Genomic DNA, 12,496 nt, shown 5'->3' with positions numbered 1-12,496 from the left:
ACATGAGTGTGTCCCAGCATTTAAGTGTCTGACAATGGTTGTCAGAGATGAAGCAGTGACTTTGGAAAACAGACACTGAGGGGTCTATTGGTTGTGCTGATTGCCTTTGGGGACAGTAATGAAGAAAACCAGTGTGAAATAGTGTTCTCAAGTGGTATTTTATCAGCTCGCACTCTTCATCCAGTGATCAAAAAACCTGTAGCACTTCTTCAAGTCAAACATATAAAATGCTGATTGTGTTGATTGGTAGCAAGCTGACACTTGATCATTTAGTTGATATTCAGACTTGGACTGTTTATGGCCCTTTTGAAAAAGATTGAAGTCAGTGAGATTTAAAGCTATAATAAATGTATTCAAATACTGACATACCTACAGAATTGGCTGGGCACCCCTGCTAGCCCAAGCTCTTTAAAAAGCAGCAGTTCAGAATACTTTTAACGTCCTGCTGTAGAATTATCTTTTATTGAATCATTAATACTTCTGAAATGAAACATGCTTCAGTATATTGACTCTACAGATGAAAATTCAGAAAATTTCTGCACCTTTAAGGTAGAGCCATTACACAGCATATTGGAACTTAGTGTTGTAGGCACTCCCCCGTATCCTCTAAACATACTTGTGTGAAATGTGTTTTAGTTTCAAAAGCAATGTGTTATTTCTAACAAAAAGAAAGACCACGTTTCCATTTTGCTGAAACTCAGCTATTTTTCCAACAGTTAGAATGTCAAATTTCAGTTTGAATCATCTCATTACTATAACATTTGATCAGCCAGCCAGTAGTTTTACTATGCAGCCTATATGTGGACTCTTTGAAACTTTTTCCACTGCAACATTTTTAAGATCAAAATGGCAGTTTTGTAATGTCAGTCTTCCTACATTAGCATTTAAAGTTTTATAGGGAATTATGTGAGAACCAATAAAAAGAGAATCCACCCCTGATATTACACTAAGTTCTTTAAGTGTAGCAAAGTATTTCTGCAACTCAAGGCAGAAGAAGGGAGCATTTGTATGCAACATAAGAACTGATATGGCATTTCATTTAATTTCACCAATACTTTGCTCAATTAAATAGAAGCCTGTAACACCACCAGTCCATGAACTAAAATAAGAAGAAAAGTCAGCTTCTCAATCCCGTGTAAATGATAGTCTTCCATGGCTGAAAACATACGTTTCAGTGCTCTTTGTTCTTATGATCCATTAGAATAATATTGAATTCATTAACTTGATATGCCTGCAAGAGAACCTTCTTTTTTTTTAGAAGCTGATCTTAAACACTTAAAACCAGGAAAAAAACAGGTTTTTTTAAGAGAGTCCTAAGTAGAGAGCAGGGCAATGAAACAACACAAATCTTCAAATAAACCAGAGTTTCATTTTTCTTAGAAACAGCTACAATTTTTTTTTTTTTTTTATACACCTGAAAGAGTCAAATAACAGAATGAGAAACCCCCTTCTTGACAAGCAGCTGATTTCCACAGGTCTGCAGCTTTGGAGATCATGTTAAAATCTGTGGGCTTTTCTATGAACTACAGATAGCCAGTCATTGTTCAAAAAGGTTTACTAGAGCAGAAGTGATTCAAGCTCTGCTATCACAGTAAGCATTACAGCAGGCAAATATCAGCAAGCCTTTTGGTCAGGCCAGTTTAAGATAAGAGAAGGAAAATAGTCAGTGGCTTTCTTGCTTTGCCTCAGATTTGATCATTCCAGTGACTGGTTTCTTTGTTGAATTCCATCTATGTATAGAAATAATATCCATGAGGATAATGAGAAACCCTATAGAAGTACACCTCCTGCTCAAGAATTTCAGAATCAGAGAATTACTGAGGTTGACAGGGGCTTCTGCAGGTTATCTAGTCCAAACCCCTGCTAAAAGCAGCATTGCCTACAGCAGGTTGCTCAGGGCTGTGTCTAGCTAAGTTCCGAGTGTCTCCAAGGATGAAGACTCCATAAACTCTGTGTGTCTCCTTGTGTTCAGGCAGTGTTTCATGTGCTGTCACTTGTGCCCGGCTGGGAAAATCAGAAAACTGATTTCTTATAATGGCATCAACTTAGCTATGTTCTGCTAAGACATGAAGGGCTTTCTAGACTCTTCATGTGCTAAGTAACCAGCCAAGCCATTCTGGTGTTATTTGGGCTTCAAATTCTTTTGGGCTTAAAAATTTTTAACAAAACTCATACTGTTGTTTCTCTAATTGGGAAAAAAGCTGTCCTTCTCTCTTTAATTCTTCCTTTTCCCAAAGCTAGTTCTTTCCATACATCTTGTTGAAAGAGCTCTCCTATGAGTTGCTCTGAGCTACAGCACTGAAAGATGCTACCATATAAAAAGCACTCCCAAAATTTACTGATAGTGGGTGAGATCTTGAAGAAGAAAGCAGAAGAGAAGATCAAAAGGCAAGATAGAAGTACGATAAAGGAGATAAATCCACAACTGCATCTCTTATCCCATCTGTGCTTCACTGATTCCCTAAAATCCTCCTTGGCAGACTGGAAGGGGGAAGACAGGAAGAAGATACCAAGTTGTAAATCATGTCTATATACTGCTAGATTTATTAGAACAGAGCCTAGTTGATTTGGCAAAAGGAAAGAAGCTAAGAATGACTCATCTTTTGCAGAAATTAAAATATGACCAAAGGTACCTTTTCCAGAATTTTCTTTTTATTTAAAAACACTTGTTTATTCAAGTGCTTTTTAGATGATGGTCCTCAATGAATTAAACTGTTGCACTGATCAGAATATTAATGACCAATACATGGCAAGTGATTAAAGACAGATCTTCCCATCTCTAAAGCAGTGTTGTCCAAAACCAAATCCCCATTTCTACCAAAGTATTGGTTCAGAGAATTTCCTATTTCATGCATTCTGTGCCTGACTCATATATCCTTTGACAGATCCTATGACAAGGATCTGAATTTTGTAAATTGTTCATTTTGCAGATTCTGTCCTAAAATGCATAGCACAAACCACTATGCACTAGCTGCCAGCACCATATTCAAAATAAGCTAAGTATTTCCCCACAAACATCTGCCAAATACAGGCTTACCTTCAGGAGATCTTGCCACTACCTTAGGTCATAGCTGAACAGGTTTTGTACCCAAGAGCCATCAGAGCAAATAACTTGTGGAAAACCGAGAATGTCAAGTTAAATCCTATATTTGTAAAACTGGAATTGTCAAAGATAACAAACATATCTCCTAGGGTTTATTTGTAGAGTGGCTTTGTGGTTTTCATTGTAGCTTAAATCAAAAGCTTTGGGAGGCTTTTCACACAAAGCATTTGAACTGTACACCCTGATTCTCTACAAGAGACTGAAAGCTTTGAAACAGGAAAAGCCAGTATTCACTTGGTGCCTGAGCAGTTGCCATAGAGTGAATCCAAGACCGTGCCTTTGCTAAGGAGGAAGCCATAGAAAAGTTTACTGTATGATCATACTTACAGTCTTGCAGCATACTTCAGCTTCATGCCCTGCAAGAGAGGCAGCCTAGGAAAGCAGATGAAGATGTTCAGAATAGTTAGATGCTACTACCTGTGCAAGGGCTTAAAGGGATCCAGAATGCAGATTTCCATTTTAGTGAGCAGCTGCTGCTTTGGGTTTGGATTGACACTTGTCATTACACGAGAATGTGAGATGATGTTCCTGTGCTCCAGAATGTACACTTCCATCAAAAGCTATTCCGGAATTCCCAGAAATACTCCTGTTAGTTTTTTTTCCAAGCTTTAAGTCCCACTGTCTTCCGTTTGGGGCAAGTCAAGGAACCCTTTTCAAACTAATAATTGTATAGATTTTGTAGAAAACTCTACATTAGGTGCCCATAACAGAAGTAAAGAGTCACCATCCAGTGACTACCTTCTAAACGCTGTCTTTTTTCAGTTGTCTAAGCCCATCCCATCATTTTCTAAGCAAACCCTCATCTTGGAGCAAAATGGACAAGTAGTACCTGTAGAAGGCTTCTGTTTTAGACACTAAGTCACACCTCCTTGATGGATGCTGCAAACTCTTGAGGAAGGTGGTTAGGTATTTCTGTATACAGTTCAGGGGAGAAGATGGCAGAAACAGCTCTAAGGCTCTTTATTCTGGCCCAGAATTTCTCATGATATGGCCCTGAATAAGCAGGCCTAATCACTCTGGAGATAAGTTGGAGCTGGACCCTCCATGCTGGCCAGGCTCATCCAACAAAATTAAGGTACTTCAGTGAGGGCTTGAAATCTGTAACATCAGAAGAGATGCACTGCTGGGGGAGACGGTGCAGGTGGAAAAAAACAGGAGCGCTTTAAAACCAAGTATTTGCATCAGAAAAGTAGTACAGACATTAAGATATTCTACTTTAATTTATGATTTATAATTTATAAATTTATGATCTGGATTGTTTTAAAGCTCTGCAGAAGCTAGAACAACTAGGAGTAAAAATCGAACTTATCAAACCTTTGGAATCACTTTCCAATACTCAGCCATACACAAGTTATCCTTCCATGAATATTACATTTGCTTGCTTACTTCAAAGCACATTGGAAAATTTGCTGTTATTCTAAGAAAGCCTCCAAGTATGTTATTTCATATTTTTTGGCTGATTGTACTTGCTACAGACCCCTGCATTTACCCACTGATTTAGCATTAAGGCATTTGTTTCCATTATTCTCTCCAGACTGCTCCATGATGCAGCATTTTCCTCTTCCTGTTAAGGCCAATACAGAAGAAAAAAAATGAGTCCTCTTGTATTACCATTTTCACCCCTCCTTCAGGGCCAAGATGAGGTGCCCTAACATATACACAACTACAGTAGACATCCCACCCAGGAAACCACATTTTAAGCCAGTCCAAATAGTAGTCAATCTAGAAATGAGTTTCTGTTCAAAGTCACTCTTGCTCCACCACGTACACTATATACCATGACCTCTTGAAAGCTAATGAGAGTAAAATTGTAGTAAGAGATATTTTATAGAACTGGCATGCATTTCAGGTTTAAATCAGTACTGTACTGACATACAAGAATTTCAGTCCCCATACAGACTGAGATGAACAGCACTTTTATTTATTTCAGTTACAAGAAGAAAGACAAGTAAACCTTACAACCAGCAAGGCAATGAAGGCCTCATGAGCTTAGTGAAAACCATTTCATTATCTAGGCAACGTTATGATTTCTTGAGATCACAAAGAAAGCATACCCCCCTCTTAAACAACTTTTCCTTTTTTCTGTAAGGAAGTTTCCTGTAAGAACAGCACACTGATGTTAACAGAATCAAGAGGGACCACCGATGTACAAAGCCTACATTCACCCTCCCACCCCCCACAAAAGGCTTAAGTGTAGATTTTATTCCAAAAAAGATAACATGCAGTCATGATCACACCTAGAGAAGAGGGGAAAATTAAAGTCTGTTCTGAAATGAAGTCAAATTATTACTTATTAATGAAGTTAAATGAAGATACTTTTTCACATGGCAGTGTACTTCACAGGTAAAGAAAACTCCCCTTATTTTAAGCCAATGCTCATCTGACTTTTGTAGTAAAGAGAAAATAGCTTACATAAAAATCGACCCCCCTACCAAGCGCTCTAGATAAGAACTATGATGTAAGAAAAGTGCTAGAAACATGTGGGAGAAATTACTATACAAAGTGTCAAGTGCAACCCCCCACCCTCGACCCCCTTGCCTAGAATTCAGTGTATTTACTGAAGTACAATAGAAAAGATGGAATTCTGGAGTGGTTGACAGTGGGATACAGTGCTACAGGTTGAACAATATCCACTAAAGGACAACCCCAAGCATGCATGTATCCCACCACAAAAGAAAGATGTGCTTGAGCTTCCCAACCTGCTCATTTCTGCAGTTTGCTCTAGTATCATCTCCTTCCTCATTACCAACTTAATCCTTGCAGTCCTTTGAAGGGACCACTTTAAAAATGTCCATAATTCCGGATTACTTGACAAAAAGATTCACTTGCTATTTTAAAGAGTACAGAGCTGGAAAAAGAAAATCTTACAACTCATGTCTTCTCTTGCTCTTTTAAGTAGTATTGTACCTAGAAAACATGAGGAAGTACCAGACCAAGTACTGTTTCATTGTCCTTCGCTGTTTGAGCAATACAGCAGAGGCAGACCATAACTTCTTCAGTCCATCTCTAGTCGGTCAGTTCTGGTGCATTTCACCTGTGCTTTATGTCAGTTCTCAGTCTCCCTCACTTAAGCAATCAGGGAGACATTTATTACACAGTACTCACAGTAAGTCTCAGAATTACAGGCAGACCTATTAATTCCCCAGGAGTATCCTTTTGGCTCAGTGAAGGCTTTTGAGAACCTTAACTTACATTCATTCTGGAGGCAGCCACCATGATTCCATTTATGCAAAGAGCTATTTGGAGTGGGGCTGTTACCATCTTGAAATTGCAGTTTAAAGGTAACCAGTAACACAAGAGTACTTTCTGTATTTCCAGTGAAGCAGCTGAGAAAAAAAAAATCTGTAAGAAACCATTGCTGCAATTTTATTTTAACAAAAGGGCAGATTTATTCATGTTTACAAACAAGTTTCAAAAACAAAAAGGAGAACACATATGCTACCCACTAACAACCTTTCAAAATGCCAACAGCCCTCATGCTGCATGAAGGATTCTATAGATTAGAAAAAAATCACAGTTCCACTCACAGTTCACCAAGACAGCACTAAACTAACATGATTAGACAAAAACAAAGGACTAAGATTCTGATGTATTTTGATTTAATCCATTTTGCCCGAGATAACAGAAATATTTCAAGCAAGTTCCATCACGTATCGATGTCCTGCATTAAACAATCCTACTAAGTTCTGAACAAAAGTTATTCATTAAGTTTCTCAAAATTTTTAAAAATTAAACAGTTGTTTCAAAACCATTAAGTAGTAAATGTATTTAAGAAACTAATTAGGACAGAGGCCATAACTTCATTAGAACACCACTGCTCATGTTTTTACAAAGCATTAGTGTTATCTATTTGGCTATTAGTAGTAGCAATTTATCTACAATATTTAACAAGGTAAATTGCAGGCAAAATTTAGTACAGTTTCAATAGAAACACCCTTTTCCTGAAAATACAGCAGTATTTGAAGGACTAGTTTTTTTGGTTTTTTTGTTTTTGTTTTTTTCTTCTCTGCATCATTTATAAGGAAGCTTCCCATCTATGAACAGGAACAAAAAAGTATCTACAAACCTTGTAAACAGATCTGTATCATTTATAAACATAAATAATCCAAATTATTAACAGCCAACAGCAGAAATTAAAGTATCAATTCAATGATCCAGGGCCTCCTTGCCCTTCCCAGCTTTCCCCTCAGAAAAGGATCATGATAAACTAAAGCTCTGCTAACACACTGTTCAGGACCATTCTTAGTACAAGAGATGATCCACAGGTCACTTATGCTGAGTTACTGTTTATCTGTCAGAGTTCATTATTACTCCCACCCCCAGAAAAGCACCCTCCAGTCTGGCAGAAAGCTTTTTTTAAAAAAATAAATCTACATTCGTACAAGTGTTTCTTCTGTTGAAGTCCAAGACAAGAATATCATCTTGTCCATCATAATGTGTGAAGAGACCCAGTTTCAATTTCTTTACAATGCAGCTAGTGTGTTAACATTCAGCTTACAATCAGAGTGATGTTTCCAAACTATGTAGTGGGCTCCCTGGGGATGAAGAGGTAGCAGACTTGTTCTTGTCTGTTGTAAGGTGAATTCCACTGTCAACCGCATTGTTATTTCTATTGGGAGAGGGAGGGGGACTAGAGTTGCGTTTTGTTGGAGCATCATCTTCAGCATCAGTATCATCAATAAGGGGAATATGAGGCTCGGAGTCTTCTATTCTAAACTCAGGATGCGTCATAAAATTGTGAATTGAACTTCGCGTCTCAGGTTTCTCTAGCCCCTCGTACAAGGAGCTACGAAATGCATTCACCACTCGGATCTGTAAACAAAGAAAAAATGTTGTTAAAATGCTGCAGATTTACTGATAATGGCATGGTTCTTATGAGTTTGAATCCACAAACAGCTAGACATGAGTGAATCAAATTTGTATGATGCAGTGGAACTTGCAATAAACTGTAAAAAATGAAGAGCATTTCAGTAGAGCACTGCCAGTACACAGTAGGAATAAAAATTGTGAAAGTACTGCAAAAAGCTGAAGGGCCCTAAAAATTCAGACATGGCACTAGAATTGTTTAATTATGTAACATGGGCTAAGCATTTTTCAGAAGTAAGGCCAACAAATATTTACTTATTCACAAATTAAATATATCTCAATGAGTGATTTTTATTGAATATTTGTGTGAGATTGGAGGGAGGGAAGGAGGGGAGAGGCTGAAAATAAGTTAGGGGATAAAAGGGTCACTAATTCTCATGCTAGGAATTAGGATGTCAACTGACTATGAAAAAGCCAAGCAAGTTGTAAGCCAATGTCACAATGAACGAACATTTACAAAGTCATGCAAAAAAAGGATACCGCTGTAACAGCTGTAAATATTCGAGTATATAGCCATTTACCATGCTAGAGAAAGCTCCTTAGTGAATGTGCTTTGGAAACTTAAGACCAGAACTAGGAAATTGAATACTGTATTGTACAGTTTAGTAGCCAGGACAGGTTGTAACTTTGAAGAGAGTACTTAAGTAGCGCCAAGTATGAGAAAAGCAGGATGATCAGCCTTTGCGCGAGTCTTCAATTCACATTGAATTCATGGACAAAATTCCCAGGCTGAGGACTGTTTTGTGTCTTTTTGTTGTTAAATATTTTTTGAATAAGAAAGCTAAGCTAACAGAATTCATAAATAAAACTTTCATAGTTAAATTAGATCGAAAAAAATTACAGCTTTGTTTTGCAAATTGTGCTTGTCCAGGCTGACTTGAATTTAAGCCTTCCAAACTATTATTTGAATGATGAAACCAGCTGCCCACACCCCCCCCCTCCCATACCCCATGTTTCCCTGACCAACTAGAGAAATTCAGGATTCATTCTTGAACTGATAAAACAAGTAAGGCGAGGCAGAAGTCATTGACCCATTTGTCCAACACTTTTCCAGAGATAGTTTCCCCCTACTGTTGACTCCCTGCTCAATTCTCAACATCCCTACCCTGAGCATGTCTCCAACAAAGCAGTGTGAAATAGTGTTAAATAGTAAGCAGCAGAGAAATTCTGTAGTAAACAAGAACTTGCTGTTACAAACAGCTAGTCAAATTTAAAGCTTTTTTTAGTGCATCCAAGATTACTTGTTTCAAACTGAGAAATACATCATGACTAGTGCTCCCAGAGTTCCCTGACAGAAAAAATAAAGTGACTTCCAGGTAAAGGAATGAAGCTGGAAGGTCAGCAGATCAAAAGCAGAGACTTCAAAACAGCTAAGATACACCAGGGAAGTTAACTGTAAACAGAGAAGGGCTTCCCAAAAGCAATGTGTTAAATCAAATTGGTTAAATAGAACCACCACACATGATAAAGTCTTATGTCCTGACTGTGTTCTTTGACCTCTAGAAATAGCACTGTTTTGCCACCTCTGTTCCCTCAGACTACTTGCACAAAGAATTTTACTCCAAAGCTATAATGTCCCCATTTTAATACTACAGGTACATGCTGAGCCCAATTAACCGTGGAGGCAAGCGAAGAGGGCACAGGGGATAAGGGGACACAGGGATGGGGCACGCACTCAAGGGGAAGGATGTAACTACCAGTAAGGGGAGGACAAGAAACAGAGTGAATGTGCTGGAGAAAAGATTACAACAGCAGCTAGTGCTTTACTGTTCATCACATGAAAAAACTGAGCACGCTGTCAAGGCATTGGCGAGTTCTATGAGGTTTAAATAAGTCCAGCCAGCTGCCTAAACTGTCTTGGCACTTACCAAGAAAATTAGCAGTGACAATGCCAGACTGAAAGTTTGCAGTGACTTTATTTGGCATGTTGCATCCCACTGTGCCATTTATGTGGCAAAATGAAATATGAATGTCTCATGGGACTGGTTTTTCATTGCCTACAGATGAGAATTTAGAACATCAGCAGCAATGAAAAACAATTCTGGCTTAAGAGGACAGCTGTAATTATCATGGACTATAAGCATACCCACAATAAAGGCTTGGTTCCCATGCAGAATGCATACCACACAAGTGGACTAGACACTCCAGCAAGACCAGGACCCTCAGAGTCCAACCACAAAGGCAGAAATCAAACTTACAGCGCTTTAAATGGGAAAATCTAGTGTTTTGAAAGCTCTATTTTCAACCACTCAAGATAATTAAACTAGAGAGATAACTATAAATAAATCATGTAACTGAGGTGCAAACAAGACAATTTGTTAAGCGTAATTCATACTGTCATCAGGCCTTCCTCATATTAATACCAGAATAGCAAGGAATACAGTTGGCACTCCAAATCCTCCTAAACAGATGGCTGCTTAAGAGTTGCAACTTTACTTCATAGGAACTATTTTCCAACAAACAGCTCCAAAAAAGAGACAATAACACATCTGCTTCCCATTAATCCATATTAGTTCTCAAAAGTTGTTCTTCTGGAGGGTGCAGCAGAAGGCTGTAATAGTGAGGATAAAAAAACTAGTTCTCTGCTATGGTAGCTCTGTATCTGCTTTGGTCATTTGATGCAATGAGATGCTGCAGTGCCCGGTAGATTCTGCTCAAATAGCAGCATGGAATGACATTGCTCTCTAGAGAATTCTGAATGTCTAATTAATGTTCTGGAGTGTAGTTAGGGATACAGGTTACTAATTAGCATTTTAACTAGGAGATGCAATCCTGTGCATCCTTAAGTGTTAAATCTATTTTTCATTTTGTGTTCTTGAGGTATGCAAATTTGTGAGCTGAGCTTCTCAGTACTACTGCAAGGTAGGGAAATACCTGTCTCACCAATGGAACAAATACAGAGGTAAATACTTATGCAAGCTCACACATGAATTCTGACCAAGCCCAAAAATAAAAAATAAATTAAAAAAATAAAATCTGAAGAGACCATTTCACTTAAGACAGCTCCTGAAATTAAGGGTCTTCATCCATCTGGTAATCTGAAAGTTTAAGCAGGGAGGGGAAGGGGGAGCAGCAGCCCTCTCAGAGTTATTTTTAAAAACCTAGGAACTCCCTAGGAAGTTAGAGAAGAAAGTTAAACATGTATTAAGATGGAAAACTCTGAACAAAGATATTGGCTATCAGTATTCAACTACAACTACTATGCATCTTCTGGTTCCATAGTTTAGGCCTACATCCAAGAGTAAATAAATCTCTAGCCTCTACAGAGAGGAAGGCTGAAACTGAAATGCCACTTAGAGCACAATATAGAGAGGGTAGAATTGAGGTGAGGCAAACTTCTCTTTCACTGACGGATTATGAACTGCTCCCAGAAGAACCTAGAGAGGAAAAAGAACCCTTCAGATTCGAATGAAAGTTTCACCATTTATTGCTTAAAACTTTTTTCCTTTTCATATTAGCTAATTCATATTTCTTCTGACTTGTATGCATTTTAGAAGCCTTGTTTCACCACCCGAATCCTGATGTTGAAAAAGTCGTTATTCAGTAAATAGGGTCCAAGGAAAGCAGAGATTCTTAAAGTTCCTTACAGGCTACAAAGAAAATGCATTTAGTGCTCAGTGTTCTACCTACATTCATATTTTCAACATACCATTTGCTTTCAAATCAGCTTGCTTACTTAAGTATTGTTTGTGCTGAAGTGCAAGAGATCTATTTTTGTTGACCTGGGTCCATGATTATGCAGTTAATTCACTTATTCAATGCAAGTCACCCTAAGAGGCATATACTCGAAAATTTACAACAGTTTTCCCATTTTATCTTAATAGTCCCTCTGTACACAAATGGATGAAGGCACAGGATGTGCAGGCTCACAGCTTTCGCATTAAAGTCTTTTGTTGAAACTGTTCCACCTGTTCTCAGCCCTCTAAGAAAAAAAAGTCTTGAGGACTCCACTTTGTGGAAGAGCTCTATAAAAGCCTGAACGATGATTTTAAGTACTAAGGAGAAAATGAGAAACGTTAGGTACGTGAATTAGGAAATGTTAATTTCATGCACTTTAGGAACACACACTCACACCCCACAGTAGTAGAAGCAGTAGTAGAGGAAAACACTACATGTGTAGGGGTAGAAATATTTGTTACATCATGGTGCTGGCTGGCGATGGAGGGTTGCCGCCTTAGAGCCCCCTGAATGGTACTTCCACTCTGGAAAGCATTCACTACATCCATCTGCAAGGAATCAGAGATTGTGACAGCTTGCTCAGCAAGAGAGAGAGAGAACAAGAGAAAGGACCATCCCATCTATAACACACAAAAAGTAAAGAAAAAAGGCACTTTTTAAAAACAGAGCAGATACACAGGCAAGAGTCGCATTTAAAGCTGAAGAAAACAGAGGACCCTGAGGGATTACACATCCATCCATACCCCCTTTTGACAGGCTCAGTCACACCAGTTAGAATGGCCACCTTAGTCAGAAATGGAGAGATTTCCCTCATAACACCCACTGCATCCTACCTTTTTGAAGGCCATA

The 12,496-nt window shown here is 38.4% G+C and overlaps 1 protein-coding gene across 7 annotated transcripts in view; it reads right to left on the bottom strand.

Annotated features, from left to right (window-relative positions):
- Positions 1-5,003: 5,003 nt before the first annotated feature.
- ATP2B1 (ATPase plasma membrane Ca2+ transporting 1) overlaps positions 5,004-12,496 on the bottom strand; it is a 60,890-nt gene continuing 53,397 nt past the window's right edge. For 2 of the 7 annotated variants that reach the window (XM_032105192.1, XM_032105193.1), the window contains exons 21-22: positions 12,109-12,267; positions 7,604-7,915 (exon numbers count right to left, since the gene is read on the bottom strand). In XM_032105192.1, coding sequence (XP_031961083.1) covers positions 7,604-7,915; positions 12,109-12,267 — 471 coding nt within the window. Of the gene's footprint in view, positions 7,916-12,041; positions 12,268-12,496 lie in introns of all 7 variants that reach the window. The other 5 variants (XM_032105196.1, XM_032105191.1, XM_032105197.1 and 2 more) reach the window with 5 other exon arrangements.

This window comes from Corvus moneduloides, chromosome 4 (assembly GCF_009650955.1).
Source record: "Corvus moneduloides isolate bCorMon1 chromosome 4, bCorMon1.pri, whole genome shotgun sequence".
In the NCBI taxonomy this organism is placed as follows: Eukaryota; Metazoa; Chordata; class Aves; order Passeriformes; family Corvidae; genus Corvus; species Corvus moneduloides.
This window is presented reverse-complemented; position numbering and strand designations above follow the sequence as displayed.